At 46.1% G+C, this 23484-nt stretch overlaps 1 protein-coding gene across 1 annotated transcript in view; it reads left to right on the top strand.

Moving 5' to 3' along the window:
* SYCP2L (synaptonemal complex protein 2 like) overlaps nt 1-23484 on the top strand; it is a 385988-nt gene that overhangs the window by 25481 nt on the left and 337023 nt on the right. The window contains exon 9 of the mRNA XM_075316073.1: nt 7156-7199. Within this exon, the coding sequence (XP_075172188.1) occupies nt 7156-7199 (44 nt within the window). The remainder of the gene's footprint in view (nt 1-7155; nt 7200-23484) is intronic.

The following is a 23484-nucleotide window of genomic DNA, read 5'->3' as shown; positions in this document are numbered from 1 at the left end:
TGAAAGTAAACTAGTTCAGAGATTTCTTTCTAAACCTGTGACAGGCACATTCCCGTGTCTGAACTGTGTCCACTGCTCAGGTGTGATTAAGGGATCCACGTTTTTCCAGCACCCATGACAGCACCACGAGAGAGGGGATCCGCCCTTCAAGGACAGGAAACCTCCAGGATAAAAAGGGGCGGTACCTCTCCCCGCATCAGTTGGTTTCCTGTCCTTGAACAGGGAGCCTCCAGAGATCCAGGATGGTCCTGATGGTCCGAAGATTCAAAACCGGCGCCCGGCCGGCCGGCTCTGGCAGCGGCATGGGTCCTGCTGCGGTCGGCCGAGGTGCCATGGAGCTGCCGCTGCGGACCCACGGGGGTCAGGCCTGCGTGCGGCACACCATCCTCCGGTGATGCCAGGACGGATTCCAGGCGCGAGGACGTGGTGTGGAGCCTGCGAGGACCAGGTAAGAGCTGGTCGGCCGCAAGTGCTCTCCCACCGCAACAAACCCACAGGGGTTCCGTCTGCGCGTGGGCTCCCTCCCTCCTCCCCCACCCCCCTCTCCTTACCACCGGCGCCAGGGGCTGTGATGGAGGTGGCTGCTGCTGCGCTTCCCTGCGGTGGCGTCCTTGTGGCTGCTGCTGCGCTTCCCTGCGGTGGCGTCCTCGTGGCTGCTGCTGCGCTTCCCTGCGGTGGCATCCTCGTGGCTGCAGGCCCACGGGGGATGTACCTGTTTCTTTGGCCTCACCTGGGAGTGGCGGAGCCTACCAGCAGCAAGTCTGAGGACGCACCACAGCAGCCCACGGGGGCTATGCCTGTGAATAACAGTGTCTCCCACGCTCCAATGCAACAGGAGCAGTGACGCTGTCTTACCGGCCCAGAGGTCAGTGGTGGTGTTTCCACAGTGTGCTTCGGGGCCTCACAAGTATCTGCCCGGCCACTCCGGGCGATTGGGCAGGAGCGACAACGGGGGACGCCATCTTGAGGATGGCTGCTGCCGCATGGTGTGTGTGCGCGCGCAGGCGCGGGATCTTCTCTGGGTTCTCGCATGACGCTCAGCTGACGTCACCTCCCGGAAGAGACACCGGCTGTGTGCTGATACTCGGCTGAAGTGAGACGAACTGAAGGCTTCACCCCCTCCGGTGGAATACGGCAGTCCCCGTGCTGCTGGAAACAGCTTCCAGGGTTGCATGTGGCCTGCGGGCCTGGTGTTGGAGACCCTTGGTGTGTGTCGGCCTTCGCGTTAGCGACATGGCTCCTATAACATTTATGGGTTTGATTCCGTACTTGCAGACTGCTATGTCCATGGTAACAGCTCTGTGTTGACAGCTGGGGGACAGAGGGAGCTGGTTGCTGGCAGTTGCTGCACTCATATGGCTCTTGTCGGTCGCGCTAAAATGACTGATAACCCTTTTAGATGTGAGCATTCATGTCATTCAAAAAAAAAAAAAAAGGGGGCTCACTGAGGCAACCTCCAGTTCTGCTCCTACCACACAGCGCAGGCTGGCACGCAGTTGGGGCAGTGTGATTGCAAGCCTCAACGCGGACGGGTATACTAGCTCATGTGATACTCTGGGAGGATCGGCACCTGGTCCAATTAGTGGAGTCTACAATCCAGCAGGACTGACGCCCAGAGCCTGCAGGGTAGATTGATTAGATGCCATCATTCCTCCTTCTACCCCAGTTCCACCTCTGCATCAGAGTGGTAAGTGACCTTCATGAAAGTTCACTTCACTTTGTTCAGAGCCACTCTTGCCTGTTTTTGGGGCGGACTCGATGGATACACTTCAATACCTGGACCACGCTCCCTTTAATCAGGAGATGTCTCTTACCTGGTCTCAGAAGTGGTGCCAGAAGGGTATTAAGCATAACCTCTCAGGTGAGGTCTTGGATTAGGGCTGTCAAGCCCGATGTTGGCTTGACAGTTTTGCGGCGTCATGGCCTTCGGAAATTCAGGCCTGCCTTCCCTGCTTATGAAGACTCTGCCAGGTCCGAGGGTGAGTGGAATTCTTCAGCTTCCACATCAATGTCTGACAGTATCTCGGGTTGTTCAGACTTCTCGATGGAGAACAATGTGACACTAGTGACTGTGGTCGGGCCCACTATGGGCATCCCTGAAGTGGCACCCAAGAGATGTCTCGATTTCGTAGGTTTGTGGCCTAGAAGAGGGAACCCGTGATGCCTCCCGGTTGTTGATAATGTATAGTCCCTCATTGCTATAGAAGGGACACAGGCGGATAGGCAAAGTTCAACCCAGACTGCCCTTAGAGGAAGCTGCTTGTTCCTTCTGTCGCAGGGCCCCTTAAGCTGACTGTTGCTGCTCTCAGGATTTCAAATAGTCATCGGCCACTCTAGGCTGCTTGTGCCTGCCCTTGTTAGCTCACAGCGGCTCTACAGTTTGAGACTGGACAAGTAACGGCTGAAGGGATTGGGGGGCAATTCCCGATTCTGTGAAAATGAGGGAGGTAAGGACTTACAGCGTTCTAGGATGGAAATAACGCCACTTCCTCAAATACCTGGGAATTTTTAGCTGGGGCTTGCAACAGCCAATGTAGCTGCTTACACAACGGAGTCCCTGGCAGTATGAGTTGACCACATCAAGGATCGGCTATGCCAGAGAGCCCCTAGACAGATCATGTCCCCACTCCTCTTCTCACAAGGAGCGGCAGCGTTCCTTTTAGACTCATCTGCGGCCTCACCCAGACTGGCAACCAGTTCTCTCGTTGTAAACCTGTTTCGGAATAGTGTCCGGGAGGTCCGGTGTGAAACATTTATTCCAGGCGGTCACATACCAGTAGTGAATCTGACGGATGCATACTATCATGTCCAGTTCGACGTAGTTCAGAGTTCCTCAGAGTAGCCTGTTCATGACGATGGGCTGGGAGTCTTCGTAAGATTTTCAAAAGTTACAGTGCAGAGAAGTGCTTATCATCCCTTACCTCGGCAACTTCTTGTTTGATGGCAGGCCTGCCTGTCATCGTGCCGCCTTTCTGCGGGAGGGTGTTCTTCCTGCTCACACGGGAAAGGCTCCTACACTAGGAGAATCAGGATTATGTCCGAGGACAGTCCTAATTTTTTTTTTTAGGGCTTACTTCGATTCAGAAGTTCAGGTATTTCGTCTTCCGGTCCTAATAGATCCGGCACCAGAGGCACCAAGGTTGTCCCTCAAAGGTGCTATGTCCCTACAGGGTTCCCTTACATCCGCCATTGCGACAGTTCGGTGGGACCGGGCGCACACTGTAGTAACCTTCAGTGGGACATATTGGAGACTCAAGCAATTGTTAAGGATCATTGACCAAGTGCTTGCACTCCAGCACATTCGAATCCCTACATTGCTGGTTGAACCGGTGAAGTAATGAAACATGCTTCATATAACCTGAGATCCTAAGGTGCTTGCTGTTGCCGCACGTCTTCAAAGAGGAGCCCGCCTTCGGGGTCACCTGATCTGCGGTGTGTGTGGTCTGGAAGCGAATCCCATGGTTTGTTTTCTTTTCTTAAAAATTGCCAGGATATGGCTGGTTGTAGACTGAGCGGTGGGCTGGTCCCTACCCTCCCTGTCTGGTCGTCCGTTCCTATATGGAGAAGAGTAATCGGTTTGGACTGTTTTTGGCAGCAGCCGGTTGAGACGGGGGATGGGTCCTCCATCAGTCCATCGTCACTTCGATATATGTTGCCTGTGTTCCGATAATAGACCTCTTTGTGACCTGAAATAAGGTTCACTGGTTCTGTTCTCTAAATCCTCGGGATCAGCCTCATGTGGTGGATGCCCTGCTGTTCGAATGTAGATGTGACCTTGTTGTACCTCTCCACTCATAGCCTGTTTCCAGCCGTGTTGAAGAAAATCCTGGCGAACAGGGCTGTGATGATCCTGATAGCGCCATTTTTTGCCAGATTTACCATGATTCTATTCCCTGGTAACTTGTCGTTCTCCAGGTCGGGGGTCCTACTGGTCCTCCTCACTCAGGTTCCAGATCTTCACCCCCTGTCAGGCATATTGCATCTTACCGTGTGGTCTTTTTTGAAAGGTCACCTTACGAATCAGGGTTTTCTCTTGTTCTTGTACCTACTCTTCTTTGGAGTAGTAAACCGGTTAAAAAAAAACAAAAAAAGTAAAAAAAGGGGGGGGGGGGGGGCTGGACAATATTCTTGTCTTCCAAGGGTGAGCCCTGATGGACCGACGGCTGTTGCGGTAATCTTAGCGTTTTTTCGGAAGGGGTTGACACTGGGTCTGTCATTCCGTTCACTAAGAGTTCTAATATGGGCCCTTGCAACCTGGTACCATTGTGTCCTGTCTGGAGTCCGCTGGACTCCCGGTTCGTTCGTGTATGGTCTAGCCCTCTGCGCAATGTATCTTGCCCCCTTGGGGCCTTATTCTCGTCCTATCTGCCCTGACAAAGCCCCATTGATCACTTGGAGTCCATGTCATTAACTACTCTGTCTCTGAAACAGACTTCCTGACACCTTCACATCAGCTTGTAGGGTTAGTGACTTCCAGGCCCTATCTTAGTTCCACCATTCCTCAGCTTTCAAGGATAAGGTGTCCTGAAACCTGCCCCTCCTTGCTTCCTGATAGTACGTCATGTTTTCTTCATTCAAAAGGGAATTGTTCTTCCATCCTTTGGGAAAGTCGGCAAGATCAGGAAGGGGAGGGGGGGGCATTGCCTGGACATTAGCGGTTCCTTATGGAATATCTGTCTGCAGCAGAGGCAGGTCCGGTTTGTTTTCTTTCAGGGTGATCGCTAGACGCTCAAGGCTTCTACATCCACTTGGTGGGTGGATCTGTGAAGCCACTTCTTCGCCTGCTCGGCTTGTGGTAGGTATGTGCCTGTAGGTCTGAAAGTTCACTGCACAAGGGCGATGACATCTCCTGGGCTGCAAGATCGTATGTCACCATTGAGCAGCTTGTCAGGGGCCACGTGATCTTCCCCTTTCACTCGCTATAGGCACTATAAGTTGGCCTTATCCTTACTGGCTTCACCTGGGGAGCTCGGTTCTGTGATTTCCCCCCCCCCCCTTGGCTTATTCCTCTATCTATGTAATTTTCTCGTGGTGCTGTCATGGGTGCTGGAAAAATACGTAATTACTTACCGGTAATGTGTTTTTTCTGAACCCATGACAGCACCCTTACATTCCCTCCCTGCATGTGGATAATTGGCTGTTTTTTAGCTGCACGGGGTTCATGTTGGTGCTGGTTATGTGTTAATGTTGTTTCCTCCGGAGGTCCTTTCATGCTCTGTAAACCAACTGATGCGGGGAGAGGTACTGCCCCTTTTTATCCTGGAGGTTTCCTGTCCTTGAAGGGCGGATCCCCTCTCTCGTGGTGCTGTCATGGGTTCAGAAAAAACACATTACCGTAAGTAATTACGTATTTCAGCATCCTTGTACAGGGGAATCTTTTAGAATAAATGGATATTATACCTGTGATAGTAATTTTGTGGTGTATATGTTGAAATACCCTTGTGGTTTAATTTATGTAGCTGAAACCACTCAAAAAATTAAGAGACTATCTAATCACAAGTATACAATAAGGCAAAAAAAATCTAACCTTACCTGTATCCCAGCATTTTGCTGAATTTAGGCATAATGTCTCCCAAACTACGTTTCCAGATCTTGGAGCAGGTCCAGCTGCCCAGACGAGGGGGGGATCGCATCACAATTCTGAAGAGGAGAGACCTATTGGATATTCAGGCTGCAATCTCTGCAGCCGCTTGGTCTGAAGAGAGACTATGAAATTAGTGGTTTCTTGTAATGAATGACTTGCTGATTAAATTCTCTGTGTATTTTTCTGTGATATAAATGTAACCCCATCATGTAACTTTGTAAACAAATGCTTTTGGAAGCTTATTTGTTTGGTTGCTATAATATAACCTGTTTCTCTAGTTTAAATTTCATGATGCTATGTGAATCCTTAAGGATAAAAATTATAAAAAATTATAATAGTAAAAAAAAATGGCAATTTTTTTTGCAATAATTTATATGAACAAGAGTTTATTTTATTTCTGATGATTCATATTAATTATTATTGATGTTTTCCCCCTTTTTCCCTCATATGCTCTGTATTTATAAAAGTATATCTTTTTTTTTTCTTGTTTTTTTTTTTTTTTTGTTAACTTGAATTGGATCTTGGGATTTGAGTTGTTAATTGATTATGCAAATGAGTAGGGTGTTTACTCCTACCAGATCCATGAACCTTTATTATTTAGAGTGGGAATTGTGATGCAGTAATCATCTTTTGTTTGGGAAAGGCTTTCGCCGAAACGCGTTATAATATTTGATGCCTGTACATGGAATTGTACAATAAAAAGAATCTACATTCATAAAGAAGGGTGCCGGTCTTTTTCATATATATATATGTATATATATATATTATAATATAATATGAGAGAGAGATATATAATATGAGATATATATATATATAGATATAGATATAGATAGATATATATATATAGATAGATAGATAGATAGAGATATATATATATATATATATATATGAGAGAGAGAGATATATATATATATATATATATATGAGAGAGAGAGATAGATATATATATATATATATATATATATATATATGAGAGAGAGAGAGATATATATAATCATAGAGAGAGAGAGATAGATCTAAATATATATTCTATATATATATTATTCTATATCTATACATATACGTTGAAGTAATAGAAATCCCGGTGCACCACTTGTTCAACGTGTTACCGTGCTGCCGTAATCAGTCTCCAAGAGGTGTGGATGAGATCCCGCAGGATCTGGGTGTACAGACTGTCAGAAAAGTCCTACAAAATTTAGGACAGGATCCCTCTCTTGTGACTTTTGTGGCAGAAGCTTTTGATTTTGTATTAAGTCATAATGCCTTTGTTTTTGGAGAGCAATGGTATTTGCAATGCGGGGGTACAGCAATGGATACCCCTGCAGCTTGCATTTTTGCTAACTTGTTCTTGGCGGCCCTTGAGGACGACTTAATCTATGGTATCGGTAACCCCTTCCTTAAGCACATAAAAAGATACGCAAGATATTTGGACGATGTGTTTCTGGTGTGGGATGGCACTGAGCAAGATTTTGACTAATTCGTCATCTATTTGAATATATATTATATTATATTATATTATATCTGAGCATTTTACAACTGAATTCATTTATATACCACTCTCTTTTTTTCAGAATGTAACAACCATTGAAACAAGAGGACAGCGGTCAGCAGAAAAGTAAAGTTTCTTAATATTCAATATCCTTTTCTATTTTTAAATGTTACCAATTTGATTGGGCTCTTTGTTGTGCATTTCTTTTGGAACTTGGTAACTATTTTTTATTTTTATTTTAACTTTTTGTCTATACTCCTACCTGCATTTGTCTGTTCCTTTGTTTCCATTTGTCCATTTAAGAAAAAAAAAAAAGTCACAGACTGCATCACTTAGTTATACCACAGATCTAACTGGATCATTATGGGGTCTGTTTGTAGAACAGAAGAAATGTTTTTTCTTTCGTTCTAAAAACTGTCAATGGTGATAATAATACTTTGGGTCCCTCTGCTTCCATTTGCATCAGGTATGCAATGGATCCTTTTTTTTCCAGAAGAATGCTAGCTATCCACAGCGGGGCATCTAGGAATCCCATGCACAACACCTGTACCCATGTAATCATCATGACATGCTATTCTGTTGATTTACATAAATGACCTCCCTTTTTATGTAGTAGCATGTTATGGCAATAAATGGATACATAAAATAAAATAAAAATCTTACCATTAGTGCCTGAAATAATGCTGTACATTATGGTTAAATTCCTCTATTTACTTGGTGTGTACGCACTACTGCACATTGAAACTGCATCACACGAAGGAAAAGCTGTGAAATTATGGAAATGACAAGATCAATGGACATGTTTAATGTTATACAAATGATAGAAAAATGGGAAAAAAATTTAAATTCTCAATTTTATTTAGCATAAAGTATGAGCGCCACACAGAGAAACCTAGACGCTTACATGCCTTGGCCTGTTATCAGTGATGTTAATGCTTGTCACAGTAGTGTTCTGCTATACCGATTACAATTGGGCACACACATTTTAATATTCGCTGCTGGCAGCTCCCTTTGCTATTTACGATCTATAACATCCCATATGTGTAGATGGAAGACAACTCCAAGAATACTGCAGGGCACGATGGCAACATAGGAGGCTCACTACAGCACAAACCACATGTGACCTGGCATTGTCGAGTTGAAATATGGCTCCTGTGACAATTTTTTGAGAAATGGCAGTAGCACTGGTTCCACAACCAAATCAATGTAATGCTGAGCTGTTGGTGTATCTGGAATATTAACTAGAAGGGTCTGGTACCATAGATTATGCCACTCCACTCCATAATCTCAGTAGTTAAGACGCCCGCCTTTTGATGGTTTGTGTAGTCGCTATTTGGTGCATTAGGCTTGGTAGGTGACACGTTCACTTGCTGTATAGAATGGATCATGGAACCAGTGGTACGGCTGTTTCTTCAAAGTATCCCAGGAGCTGTTATTCAACACAACCATTGCAGGCTTCATGTTACTCACTGTTATGATTAGAGATGAGCGGACCTGTTGAAATTTGGGTTTGGCGGGTTCAGCTGGACTTTAGATGAGGTTCTGCTCGGGACCCGGACTTGAGCTGAACCCCATTGGAAGTCACTACTGGGCAGTTTGGCTGTCTGCTTACATACAGCCAGACATAAACAGAGCATTTCTAAGGGAGGGTTTTGTGTTTTTGTGGTTTTTTTTTGACATTTGATAACACTGATTTGTTTACCCTCAGTGTGAGCTGTTCAAACACGCAAGCGACTCTCACTGGGCCAAGCACCGAGCGTACCAGAGCACAGCGTTGCTCGCTCGAGTGGTTTGCATACATAAAGCACTCAAACTCCTAAGGGTATGTGCACACGATCCGGATCCGCTGTGTCCTCTCCTGAGGGGCGGTGAGTCTCCTCCACAGTAAACTACTACTGCTCTTGCCCACGATCCGGCCGGACTCGGGTAGTTGCAGTCTCACTGTGTTGTTCCTGTGGAGAACATTCGCTTCTCTGATGCAAAGAATTGACATACTTGTAGCTTGGGAAGCCGCATCACAGGTCACTTTTTGCTGCGGGAAACACAAGTGTGGTACCCCGGTACAGTTCTGCTGCTGCTGAGTTAAACAGTTGTTGTGCAGGAGTAGATCTGTTCCAGTGGCCAGAATTACTTTGTGCACTGTGAGTCATGCAGTGTGAATTGCACAGTGTTATGCTCGTACACTGAGGATTGTTAAATGTACTTTGCTGCCATCTAAGACTATGTGCCTACGGGGACAGTGTCCTGCGGATATATCCGCAGGACATTCCGCAGGAGCTCCCAGAAAACCGCAGCACAACTTTGTCTGTTTCCATGCTGCGGTTTTATTGCGGAATGTCCTGCAGATATGGTGCGGGCATTCTGCATTGAGGATACAGTACCATGGCTTCGGCACTGCATCCTCAATGCAGAACATGTGCTGCAGTGATCGGGAGTTCATACTCGCCTCCATCACGCAGCACCTCGCTTTCCGGCGGCCGGGTCACTCTGTCAGCGTCTGCAGGAGAAGGTGGGCGGGCCTGAAGTAGCTCCGGCTGTCACATGACTGGAGCTCGTGCAGGCCCCGCCCACCTCTTCCTTCCTGTACCTGGATCCACTGCGCTGCTGTACACCGGTCGGAGAAAGTGACTCGGGTGTCTTCTATGGCAGGTAAGTATATGGGACCCTGCGGAGAAATCCGCAGGAATAATTGACATGCTGCTGATTTTTACGCAGTGAAATCTGCATTATTTCCGCTGCGGAAAAATCCGCAGCGTGGGCACAGCAGTTCCCAAATGCCATAGAAATGGCTGGGGAGTAGCTGTGCTGCAGATTTTTGAAAAATCCGCGGCAAATTCCGCGCATTTTCCGCAGCATGGGCACATAGCCTAATGGTCAATATATGAAAGTCAATGTTCATTCTCTTCACAACAAGCTGCAATGGCTGGGAGGAGTCTCTACCTCAGAGCTGACCCATCCAGTAAGGCTACTTTCACACTACGTTTTTTTAACATGCGTCTTGAACGTTTTTTTTTTTTTTGCTGCAAAAGCGGATCCTGTTTTTCCAAAGAGAAACGCATGCAAATGCATGTGTTATTTTACAGGATCCTGTCACTTGAAATTATGGGCGGGTATTGGAGTCAGAGAGAGAGACATGCAGGCACTACCACACCCATCATCACCGCACACACCGGCACTATCGCACCCATCATCACCGCACACACACTGGCACTATCGCACCCATCATTACCGCACACATGCAGGCACTATCGCACCCCTCATCACTGCACACACACAGGCACTACCGCCCCATCATCACCGCGCACACGCAGGCACTACTGCCACCATCATCACAGCGCACACCGGCATTACCGCCCCCATCACTGCACACACCAGCACTACCGCACCCATCATCACCGCACACACTACCTGAGTGACGTCACCCCTGATCGCGCAACTCACTTTAGTTGCTCTATGGAGCTCACAGCGAGCGACTGTGCTCTACGGCTGCTCCTGTCAGCTTCACGTAGCAGAGCTGGATGCGTCGTGGGAGCTGGTGTGGATTACGCCGAACCTGGAAGGGTATTTGGGGATTTTAATAAAGTGGTGAAAGAGGGTGTTTTTTTTTTTTTTTGTTTTTATTTTTATTTCAAACAAAGGATTTTTTCGGGTGTATGTGTTTATTTACTTTCACTTATAGGTTAATCATTGGGGGTGTCTCATAGACGCCTGCCATGATTAACCTAGGACTTAGTGGCATCTAGGGCTGCCATTAACTCCTTATTACCCCGATTGCCACCGCACCAGGGCAATTCGGGATGAGCTTGGTAGAGTCCTGGAACTGTTGCATCTAATGGATACGGCAATTCCAGGCGGCTACTGGCTTCTCTTTTTAGGATGGGGGGCTCCCCATAACATGGGGCTCACCATCCTGAGAATACCAGCCTTCAGCCGTGTGGCTTTATCTTGGCTGGTATCAAAATTTGGGGGGAAACGCACGTAGTTTTTTTTTGTTTTTTTATTTATTGTACTGCATGATATAGACCCGCCTACCGGCGGCTGTGATTGGTTGCAGTGAGACAGCTGTCACTCAGTGTGGAGATGTGTGTGACTGCAACCAATCATAAGCGTCGGTGGGCGGGGGAAGCAGGAAATACAAGATGGAATAATGAGCGGCATTTTCAAAAGAGAAGCTGCCAGAGCAGTGTGAGAGCCGTGCAGCGCCACGCCCGTGATCAGTGAGTATGAGTGAGGGGTGGGGAGAGAGAGAGAGACTCTGTGATCACGCCAGGCTGGTTTGTGCCCAACAGGATACTGTCTATCGGCATGCCAACGTTCACATGCGTTTGCGTGCGGTATAGTCAGGATCCAGTGACAAACAGTATTTGGACGCAGCTCAAAAACGCTACAAGTAGAGTTTTTGAAAAATGTTAAAATACTGCAACTTGCTGGATCCTCACTATACCGCATGCAAACGCAGGTTGACGCACGTCCATTGCAAATGCATTGAAATTAAAACGTATTTGCACTGGATCCGCTTTTGCTGCAATAAAACGTTCAGGACACGTTAAAAAAAAAGTAGTGTGAAAGCAGCCTAATCTGGTTAAAACGGGTCTAGTCAGGGAACAGAGAAGAAGCTCCCAGAATCTGTCACAGTCCATGCTGAGGGGACATCTTTCTCTCCATATAATCACCTCCACCAAGGAGTGAAGCTTCCTACAGCCAGAGAGATAATGTTAAACCTGAGCTCTTCTGCATACTGGTTTTCTATGCACTTCCAGTCAGAACCAGTGTAATGTGACTTCTATGCTACAAACTCTGTCTGCTCTACCCCCTGCAATAGGGAACAGTAGCGCCACCACCGTGAGTAGCTTGATACCACTATTGTGTCGAAACAGGGGGACCTTCACGGGTTGGTTCCCCATCAGTGAAGCATTACCTGGACTGTGCATTACATCTCATCACTTGCTGTTTGTGGTAAACTGTACTCCAGCCGGCAGATTGCTTATTTCATGAGGATAAAACGCCTACTTTCATAGTCAATACTAAATGTATCCTATACAGTGAACCGCTGCCTCTTTGCCTTTGAGAGAGACTGTACCCGGTTTCCTTCACTAAAGTGTTAATGCGAGTTCACCCTGGTGTCTGGCTGCTTCTAACTGCACAAACACATGGGCGCTCCAACACCCGCACCCCTACACCACCTCCATAGATGCGCCCCCACCCAGGGGACCTCTGCCATCTCCATAAGTGCCACCTCCCACTATTGAAAATTGTTGTGACACAAGGGAAGCATTTAGGGGCCAGTAACCCACTTCAGCTACCGTGACAGTACCATCTGCTGCCAGTGGAACTACATCACCCAGCTGTCCCGTCTGCAACATCTGACGCCTCCCCCGTGGGTCACCTTACAAGCACAGTGTGGGCAGAGGATTTCTAGAATTCCCATCCACTGTGCTTGTACTGTACAATGCAGTGTTTTGGACACCGTGAAAACATGTTGCTTCCAAAACGCTGTGAACTCTGTTTGTAGGCACGCAGCCTTACTCACTTTTTGTTTTGTTTTGTTTGTAAAGTCCATGCTTGGTTTGAACACTGAACTGCACTGTTCAGGTTCGCTCATCTCTAAATTTAAAACAAATCTGTGTGGCCCAACTGTGCTACCATTGCCAACAGCTTCTCCGGACTTTTCTCCCAATAAGCACATATGAGATGCCATTGATCGAGAATTCCAACGGGAGCTTCCAAAAGTGGATATTTTGATTTGTGTGCCCAATTTGAATTCAGCATGGCAGAACATTTCTCAGACAAGCCATTAATGAATAACCTCATTGTAGCACCCCACGATCTGTAAGGACATGTGTTTGTGTGGTGCTCCCATTTCACACTAGAAAAATGAGGATGTTTTGAAAAAAATTTTTTTTTGTTTTACCAAAACGTCTTTTACAACATATACATTATAAGTCAGGGAACGTTTGTAAATGGCATTAGTGTCATATTTTTGTGTTCTTCCTACTTCATTATATAACAAACTCCACTTAAACCCCTTACGCTCCCACCCCACATCACGCATTCATTTCTCTCTCCCTTCTCCAGGTGGGATTACCCTACTCGCTCTGCACATCCCTCATCTTTCATTTTCCAACCTTTTTAAGACACTTGGCCTGATATGCATCAAAATTTTGCATTGCCATTTTTAACATTTTAGTCTTGCTATTCTACCACCTTTGTCGTCAAGTAAATGCCATTTTGTCTTTACAAAGGGTTTTGTGATTCCATCTACTTGATATTCCAAATAGTAAATAAGTAGGAATGTTTTCCACTTCCCAATAAATAATTTTTCTCCCTTTTTTTTTTTTTTCTTCATTGCGCTTTGCTTCTAACCATTCCACTTTAACTAAAGGCTTAGTATGGTCTATTGCCATTTTTAGAGTAGGTACTGACTCTTGTAACCAGTGCTTTAACATTAGAAGTCCCAGAAATTTCGAGCTCCATAGGGTTCCAATGGTAGAAATGTTAAATGACCCCTCTCTGGGACTTCTAGTGTTAACAGGCACCTCTTGGCTTTAAGGCAGATGGAATGGAATAATCCTGGAAGAAATGTGCATGATCTTGAATTGAAAGTCTCTCCGCACTTAACTCAATACATTCTTCCTCAAACTTCTCCACCTGCTGAGTATTTTTTTTTCTCCTATCTCTTCCTCTTCCACCCCTAATTGTAGCCCAAAGTCTAAATCCTAGTGTTGAGCAAGCGTGTTCTGCTCTGCTCCTTACTCGATCAAGCATCGGGGTGCTCTGGTACTTGAGGAGCTTGGTCAAGTATCGCGGGTGCTCTGGTATTTTGTCCGTGAAACAACGATCACAACACACAGGCTTGCTTCACTGCATGATGTGTACAGGCACCCCAGGGAGAGCCGTTAGCAGTCTGACTCTTCTGAGGGATAAAACATTCTCTGATGTAGTGTTAGACACCTTTTTTTTAAAAAAAAAAAAAAAAATCCCTCCCACTGGAAATGTTCATATGCAGAGACACGAACAGGTCAATCATTGACATTCCATAATGCTCGTTACTTGTGTTGACCTCGTCCAAGTGTCTGACCAGCTTAAATCGAGGAACAAACCATTTTAGTGCTCGCCCATCACTACTATATACCTGTTTTGCAATCCATTGTTTAGACTTTTCTTTAACGGAAATCTGACGGCAGACTTTTGTTACCTCATCTGACAGCAACATAATGTAGGTATTGAGATTCTGAATCTAATGGTGTATCACACAGATTACTGGCTGCAGCAGTTCTGAAACAAAGAATTTAGAACCAGGAGAAACACTAGCGCTGTTTGAGCTGTCCCAGCCCACACCAGGCTCTCAATAGAGATTGGCCATTGACTGTGAGCTGTCAATCACAGCAGGGGCATGTCAGACTGCTGGCCAGGTGAGTTACTAGTCCTGTAATGTTAATCACAGGGTAATAAACCCTAAGTTTCCATAAACAATAGCTCACACACAGATAAGAGAAGCACACTTGTTTTTGTTTTTTAACCCTTACAGCATGCTGTCCTCAGCTTACGTAGCATAAACCTGCTGACAGATTCTCTTTAAAACCCTTATAAAGTGCTGTGACAAAAAATATAGAATTATACATAACATTTCTCCTAGTCTCTTCAACAACCCTAGTTAGTGACCCCTTGATTTGCCCAAATTGTAATGTTTGCTGCTCCTTCAACCCATATTTAGTTTCTTATTTCCACTCTTCGTCCATCTGCCTTGCTCCTCATGTATTAAGTGAGCTATTTTGTATATCCCCTTACTTCCTCTTATATATTAGACCAAAATGGTGGTCTTTGGAAATATTTCATGATAAACCCAATCTCCTCCTAATTTTCTTCCAGTTTGCAATCATTTCTCATTACACAAATGCTTGTTTTATTTTAGCGGAGAGAAGACCATGGGACAAATATAGCAATGCAACTAGGTCTTTCTGATGGCGGTGTTGATTGATTTTTTTTTTTTTTTAACATCTATATGCTTTAAGAGTATGGGGATAGTTTGTAAGGGATACCTTAATTTAGAAAGAATCCCTAATTTTTAGGTGTATTCTTCCCATGAGACTTAGTGGCAATCTTTGCCATCTGTCCAACTCTGCCTATGTTTTGGAGATGTCTGGGGGGAAATTTACATTATATACCAAGATTGATTTCCTACCAATCTTGATTCCCAGATATTTTATATTTGTTTTGGCTATTGGTATCCCTCCGAGTTAGGGCTGAGCGGATCCAAACTGTAAAAATCCGTATCCACGCGGTTTCAAAGATTTTCGGGTGCACGATCTGGCACTGGCGAAAAGAATTGAAAAAAAAAGAAAAATAGGAGTAAAACGGCTTTCCATATTTGCCATGACTCTGTATCATGGGGGCACACTGCTTCCGGGTCGCGCATTCACTTCCTGTACTGTGCATTTATACACACAGCTTTCCGTGTTTTCCCTGCCCACCGGCCAACCGCTCATCTGTGATTTGGTTGCAAGCACACGTGCCCCCAGTCTGTGACAGTATCTGCCTGCCATGCAGTCATCGCAGCTCAGTCATTGTCTGCACAGCTAGCGGTCATGCTCTATGGTAGCTGGCTGTATGTAGCAGAGCTGTAGCAGCGTGGGACCTCGTGTGGATTACGCCGGACCTGCAGGATGTTGGGGGTTAATAAAGCGGTGAAGGGTGTGTGTTTTGTACTTTATTCCAAATAAAGGATTTTTCTATGTGTTTGTGTTTAGTAATTTAATTACAGGTTAGTGTGATGCAGGTATCTCATAGATACCTGTGCTATCAAAAACCTAGGGTTTAGTAGCAGCTGTGTGCTCCTATTAACCCCTTATTACCCTGATTGCCACCGCTCCAGGGCAATCGAGAAGAGTCGGTATTGCATTGGGATTGTCACATCTAATAGATGCGGCAATACCGGGTGGATGCAGGCTGGAATACCAGCCCCCCAGCCAGCTTTATCTTGGCTGGGTATCAAAACTAGGGGGGGCCAGTTGCACGTCGTTTTTTTTTTCCTATTTAAATAAAACAAAAAAAAAGCCGCATCACCGACATAGCCGTCCACACTTTTCACAGGAGCGTGCATGTGTTTCTTTGTACATGCATGCTCATGTTCAGAGAACGCAGGCTGTGCTAGCTGATGTCATGTCAGACTTGTACAAGTCTGACAGTGCATCACCGGCACAGCCGCACACTTCTGACAGTAACGTGCATGTGTTTCTGAAAGACATAAACGTTCACCATACTGAACCGTAGACACTTGCGCTGTTTTCCCCGTCCTGCTGCCTGTGATTGGTTGCAGTCAGCTGACAAGCTAACACTCAGAGTGGGGACGCGTCTAACTGCAACCAATTACACGCGCCAGTGGGCGGGCTCCGGAAGGAAAAAGCGCGACCCGGATAGAGTTTGCTGCCGTGACACAGCCTCGGGTGAGTACACCACGCATGCTCCTACCCCCCTATCCCCTCCACAAACTTTTTTTAATCTCTGATTCTGGTCCCCATAGACTTATATGGGCACTGGAATCCGGAGCGGATCCGGATTTTTTTTTTTCAATCCGGCAGTGATTGGTCTTGGGTTTTGGTGGATTCAATCAACTCTACTCCTAATCTCCCTTCTTCATTCCTCAGTCTGTCTTTCCCTCAGATAAACTATTTCACATTTGGCTCTATTTAGTTTCAAACTATTTTATTAATTTTCAACCATACAAGTAATGCAAATAATACATTCTCCTTTCCGGGGATTACTATGAATCATAACACTTATTAAAAGGGGAACAAAAAGCTAGTGACAATTTTACAAGCCAATAAAAAGAAAAAAGCAAGTAAAAATAGGTATAGCGAGAGACCAAGACACAGATTATACAAGAGAGGATGGAAGGAAAAGAAGTGGGAGGGGTTGGCAAGCACCTATGGTGATTCACCGATGAAGCCTCCAGGTGATAGTTTGCTTTTAGATGTAGGGATTGCTTATGGAGATGGGTGCAATACTCTAGATTGCCCTAATCATGATGAGCCCACCCAGGAAGTCCAAATGGAATAGACATTTTTCAAGCTATCTGATCGTGTTGCATGTATACTTTCATAAAGCATTATTTTGCCAAGTCTTTTACCACCTGGCTTGATAGGTGGGGGGTGTTCCATTTGGAGGCAAAATTAATTTTTGCCATCATAGTGATGCAGCATAAGAGACTAAAGGATTTGTTCAGCAGACCTATTGTCTTGTCCACTAGCAATAGAGTACTAGGCCAAGAGAGGTATTGCCTCCTAGGATATTGTGAATAAGCTGCTTATTACTCCAGAAGTCTCAAACTCTAGGCCAATCCCACTATACAGTGCCTACAAGTAGTGTTCAACCCCCTGCAGATTTAGCAGGTTTAATAAGATGCAAATAAGTTAGAGCCTGCAAACTTCAAACAAGAGCAGGATTTATTAATTAACAGATGCATAAATCTTACAAACCAACAAGTAAGGTTGCTCAGTTAAATTTTAATACATTTTCAACATAAAAGTGTGGGTCAATTATTATTCAACCCCTAGGTTTAATATTTTGTGAAATAACCATTGTTTGCAATTACAGCTAATAATCGTCTTTTATAAGACCTGATCAGGCCGGCACAGGTCTTTGGAGTTATCTTGGCCCACTCCTCCATGCAGATCTTCTCCAAGTTAGCTAGGTTCTTTGGGTGTCTCATGTGGACTTCAATCTTGAGCTCCTTCCACAAGTTTTCAATTGGGTTAAGGTCAGGAGACTGACTAGGCCACTGCAACACCTTGATATTTTCCCTCTTGAACCAGGCCTTGGTTTTCTTGGCTGTGTGCTTTGGGTCGTTGTCTTGTAGGAAGATGAAATGATGACCCATCTTAATATCCTTGATGAAGGAGCCGAGGTTCTTGGCCAAAATCTCCAGGTAGGTCGTGCTATCCATCTTCCCATGGATGCGGACCAGATGGCCAGGCCCCTTGGCTGAGAAACAGCCCCACAGCATGATGCTGCCACCACCATGCTTGACTGTAGGGATGGTATTCTTGGGGTCGTATGCAGTGCCATCCAGTCTCCAAACGTCACGTGTGTGGTTGGCACCAAAGATCTCGATCATGGTCTCATCAGACCAGAGAATTTTGAACCAGTCTGTCTCAGAGTCCTTCAAGTGATCATGAGCAAACTGTAGACGAGCCTTGACATGACGCTTTGAAAGTAAAGGTACCTTATGGGCTCGTCTGGAACGGAGACCATTGCGGTGGAGTACGTTACTTATGGTATTGACTGAAACCAATGTCCCCACTGCCATGAGATCTTCCCGGAGCTCCTTCCTTGTGTTAGCCTTGACTCTTCGGACAAGCCTGGCCTCGGCACGGGTGGAAACTTTCAAAGGCTGTCCAGGCCGTGGAAGGCTAACAGTAGTTCCATAAGCCTTCCACTTCCGGATGATGCTCCCAACAGTGGAGACAGGTAGGCCCAACTCCTTGGAAAGGGTTTTGTATCCCTTGCCAGCCTTGTGACCCTCCACGATCTTGTCTCTGATGGCCTTGGTATACTCCTTTGTCTTTCCCATGTTGACCAAGTATGAGTGCTGTTCACAAGTTTGTGGAGGGTCTTAATTAGTCAGAAAAGGCTGGAAAAAGAGATAATTAATCCAAACATGTGAAGCTCATTGTTCTTTGTGCCTGAAATACTTCTTAATACTTTAGGGGAACCAAACAGAATTCTGGTGGTTTGAGGGGTTGAATAATAAATGACCCTCTGAATAAACTTTTCACAATTTAAAAAAAAAAAAAAAAAAAGAAATAACATTCTTTTTTGCTGCAGTGCATTTCACACTTCCAGGCTGATCTACAGTCCAAATGTCACAATGCCAAGTTAATTCTGAATGTGTAAACCTGCTAAATCTGCAGGGGGTTGAATACTACTTGTAGGCACTGTATATGTTTTATAGCCCCTATTGAGTTACAACCACCTCTGGGTTTTCTGTGTGTTGCGGCCCAGTGGGTTCACAAACAAACTTCTTTTCTCGCCCAGGGAGCATAGCACTTGGACAGTTTCTGCTTCTGATGTCTTGAATAGTTTACCTGGATGGGTATAAAAGGGAAGACAAGTGCGGCGCTGACCTAAGCGCAGTAAATGGTGAAAGCCTTGGATATAAATGAATTCAATGCTCACCTTTTTGAAGGTATAATTCGCCTTGAAAGTAGCTGTATTGAGCCACGGCAACTGGCCCCTCTTGACTTGCAGCAATCCCTCGACACTATGAGAGAATCTTCCGTTGGATTCATATAAGCACCACAAATCAGAACCATAAAAAAAGCAGGCTGTGTGATTGCGCTTCCATAGGAGGCCAGAGCGGGGTGATCCTTTTTAAAATTTATTTATTGATGTTCACATAATCCACATACAACGCGTTTCTGCTTCTGATGTCTTGGAGATGTCAGTCCAGCTTCAGAGACCTTTTCTTCTGGCCTTGCATTTTTCATCTAGCGTTCCTTTATGTTCTTTAGCCATGGTCTCTTCCTTCATCTGTTCCAAGCCGTGTCAAAGTATAGTCCTCTGTCTTTTTGAATTTTGGTTTGGAAGTCCTTCACCGATGCATCAGAGTGCTTTCTTTAGGGTCGCCGGGTATAAGAGCTTTAACTGTATTTGATTCCTGTACAGCTTTGTGCAGATGGCGCTGAACACTCTGCATCTTTTAGTCACTTCGAAGGAATTGTCATTAGAGGATGATTTTTTTTTTTTCTGTCCTTCAAAGGTTAAGGAACTTTAAAGATGTCTAAGCACCCTCAGGATACCTTCCTTATCAATATAGTCCAGGTATTTGGCTATAGTTTGTCTCGGTTTCTGGGTCAGCTCTGCTGTAGCATTGGTTCTCTTCTATTCTACGGACTCTCTCTGCTCTCCTCTTGGGTTCTAGTCCCAATATGACTGGTAAATCATCTTCAAAAATTTTCTGTACTTGCTTTTTGCTGTATAGATTTCGACAGTCACACTATTTTTAAATTGACTGTTTCTGCAAGACCTTTTTTCTAAGTCTTCAATTCGGTCCACAAGTTTATGCACATGATTTTTGTAGGAAGCTCACATCTTTTGTATACTTGTTCAGTCGTATTCCACCCTTCGAATCCTGCTTTCAACTTCATGAATAATATAAAATCTTGTGCAAGCTTTATTTTAAAGGACGTAAAAGATATTGTCATTACAGGCGACAGAATAGGGAGCGCATGTGCGGCTACGCGTTTCGAACGCTACCTGCGTTCTTTGTCAATTTTCTATTGGATAATTTTCTATTGGATCCCTGCACTACCAGAGTGTTATTCTTGCATACCGTACCTTGCCACAGCTGAGCTGGATCACCACCTTTCCCTTCCTTTCAACTTCATCCAGTTTCCCACTATGTTGTGAGACCACCTCAGCTAAGCCACTGAGTGTTTGTTTTTTGTACTATATCCGATAGGGACAGGCTCTGTCTGGCCCGCTGGGGTACTGGGGAATCCCCCGGTAGGCCTGGGCCCTCAGTGGGTCCCACGTGCCTTAATTAGTGCGGAGCTGTGTACAGCGCCGCGGGGCCGCCGGTTTTTCACGGCCGGCGTTATGTGCGGCAGACTGGGCAGGGCCCCCACGCTCTGATGGGCCCCCCTCCCATGCTCTGAGGGCCCCCAGCCTTTCCATTACAAACTGCAGCGATAGCACAAGTTCTGTACTATCGCTGCAGTTTTTGCGGGTGTAGATGGACCTGTGGTGACATCAGACAGTCATGTGACTCACAGTAGGTCCTGCACCGCTCGCTATTCAAATGTACGTGCATCTTTCAGACGCGCGTACATGTGAACAGTGCGGCCCGTGACAGGAGGCGGAGGAGCTGCTCAGCCCTGCACCGACACAGCGGCCGTCATCACACTGCCGCCGCCGGAGCAGCAGAGGAGAGGACGTGCAGGGCTGCAGAGGAGAGGTAAGCGCTCAGAAGGAGCCGAAGAAAAAAAAAAGTAATCATTCTCACCTGTTCTCCTCTGCTCCCGCGGTGCTCCAGACCGCAAGCCACAGACCCCCTCGGTGACCCCTCCGATGCACAGAGCCGCCGCTGCAGGCCGACTTCATTGCTTTACTGCAGTTAAATGCTTTACGGCGCCGCAAAGCATTTAACTGCAGTAAAGCCATGATGGCATCCTGTGGCGGCGGCTCCGTGCACCGGACGAGATCATGGAGGGGTCCATGAGCCTGCGGACTGGTAAGGTAAGGACAGCGCAGGAACGGAGGACAGGTGAGAACGTGTGTGTGTGTGTGTGTGTGTGTGTGTGTGTGTGTGTGTGTATGTGTATAATGGGGGACAGGAAGAGAGGCCCATTGCTACAGTACAAAAGGCTGGGGGGCCATTGCTACAGGACACAAGGCTGGGGGGGGCCCATTGCTACAGGACACAAGGCTGGGGGGGGCCCATTGCTACAGGACACAAGGCTGGGGGGCCCATTGCTACAGGACACAAGGCTGGGGGGGCCCATTGCTACAGGACACAAGGCTGGGGGGCCCATTGCTATCCCCAGTGTCATTATCCTGCAACCCCAGTGTCAGTGTCATTATCCTGCAACCCCAGTGTCAGTGTCATTATCCTGTATCCCCAGTCTGTCATTATCCTGTATCCCCAGTGTCAGTGTCATTATCCTGTATCCCCAGTGTCAGTGTCATTATCCTGTATCTCCAGTGTCAGTGTCATTATCCTGTATCCCCAGTGTCAGCGTCATTATCCTGCAACCCCAGTGTCAGTGTCATTATCCTGTACCGTCAGTGTCATTATCCTGCACCCCGAGTGTCAGTGTCATTATCATTATCCTGTACTCCTCATTATCCTGTATCCCCAGTGTCAGTGTCATTATCCTGTACGCCCAGTGTCAGTGTCATTATTTTGCAACCCCAGTGTCAGTGTCATTATCCTGTACTCCTCATTATCCTTTATCCCCCAGTGTTAGTGTCATTATCCTGTATCCCCAGTGTCAGTGTTATTATCCTGTACTCCAGTGTCAGTGTCATTATCCTGTACCATTATCCTGTACCCCCAGTGTCAGCGTCATTATCCTGTACCCCCAGTGTCAGCGACATTATCCTGCAACCCCAGTGTCAGTGTCATTATCCTGCAACCCCAGTGTCAGTGTCATTATCATTATCCTGTACTCCTCATTATCCTGTATCTCCAGTGTCAGTGTCATTATCCTGTACCTCCAGTGTCAGTGTCATTATCCTGTACTCCAGTGTGGTGACCAGAAAATTGCCCACATGAAAATTGCCCACATTGAAAATTGCCCACACAGAAAATTGCCAATTGCAGCATCAGAAAGTTTCAGATCTATATTTGAGGTGCAAGGTGAGGCTGTTCACATGATATGTGAAAATCGTCCACAGAAAATTGCCAACAGACATGAATGCCCACTAGGATTGGGGACCAGGTAACCCAGAATGGGAACATATATACCAGGAAGGGGGCATATATACCAGGATGGAGACAACGTGGACCATACATACCAGGATGAGGACCTTATATACCAGCATTGGGACATATATACCAGGATGAGGACATATTCACCAGCATGATAGGCATATATACCAGAAGGGGGAGGGGAGGCAGTTCATAAGTCTTGGTAGAAGTTAGAACGCTAAGGGCCCATACATGTGAAAAACATGTGTGAGTGGTGGGAGAAGGTCCAAATTTCACACTGGGGCCCATTGGACTCTAGTTACACCACTGCAAAAACACAGTGCTGCCACTAGGAATTTCAGGACCCCATACTGGCAAAATTTCTGGGCCCCCTTGAGACTCTGCATAGGTTGCACCCCAGCTCTGTCTCCACCCCTTAAACCTTCCACACTCCTGGCGCCATGCTTGGAAAAAAGTGTGTGTGCATATATATATAATCTAATATATAAAGCTGTATGTATCTATGTGTGTATGTCCGCTAAAGGAATCCGCACCGTCAGATTTACAATCGCGAAATTTTCCAGATGCCTCATGTGAGTCAGGGACTGTCAGACTATGTTTTTATGAGAAAATTTAACCCCACGCTTAAGTTTTTCACCAAAAATCCTGCCACCATTAAAGTCAATGGAGCTGGGAGCTACAGGTCATTAATAGGAACTGTGATTGGTTGCTATAGGAACAAAGGACATTCTTAGTATAAGAAGCTTATGATCCGATAATATGATATCGGTGGAGAGACGGTGGAGAGACGGTGGAGAGACGGTGGAGAGACGGTGGGGAGACGGTGGGGAGACGGTGGGGAGACGGTGGGGAGACGGTGGGGAGACGGTGGGGAGACGGTGGGGAGACGGTGGGGAGACGGTGGGGAGACGGTGGGGAGACGGAGGGAGAGGGAAAGAGGCAGACAGGGAGAGGGAAAGAGGCAGACAGGGAGAGGGAAAG

Source organism: Anomaloglossus baeobatrachus, chromosome 6 (genome assembly GCF_048569485.1).
Source record: "Anomaloglossus baeobatrachus isolate aAnoBae1 chromosome 6, aAnoBae1.hap1, whole genome shotgun sequence".
Lineage (NCBI taxonomy): Eukaryota > Metazoa > Chordata > Amphibia > Anura > Aromobatidae > Anomaloglossus > Anomaloglossus baeobatrachus.
This window is presented reverse-complemented; position numbering and strand designations above follow the sequence as displayed.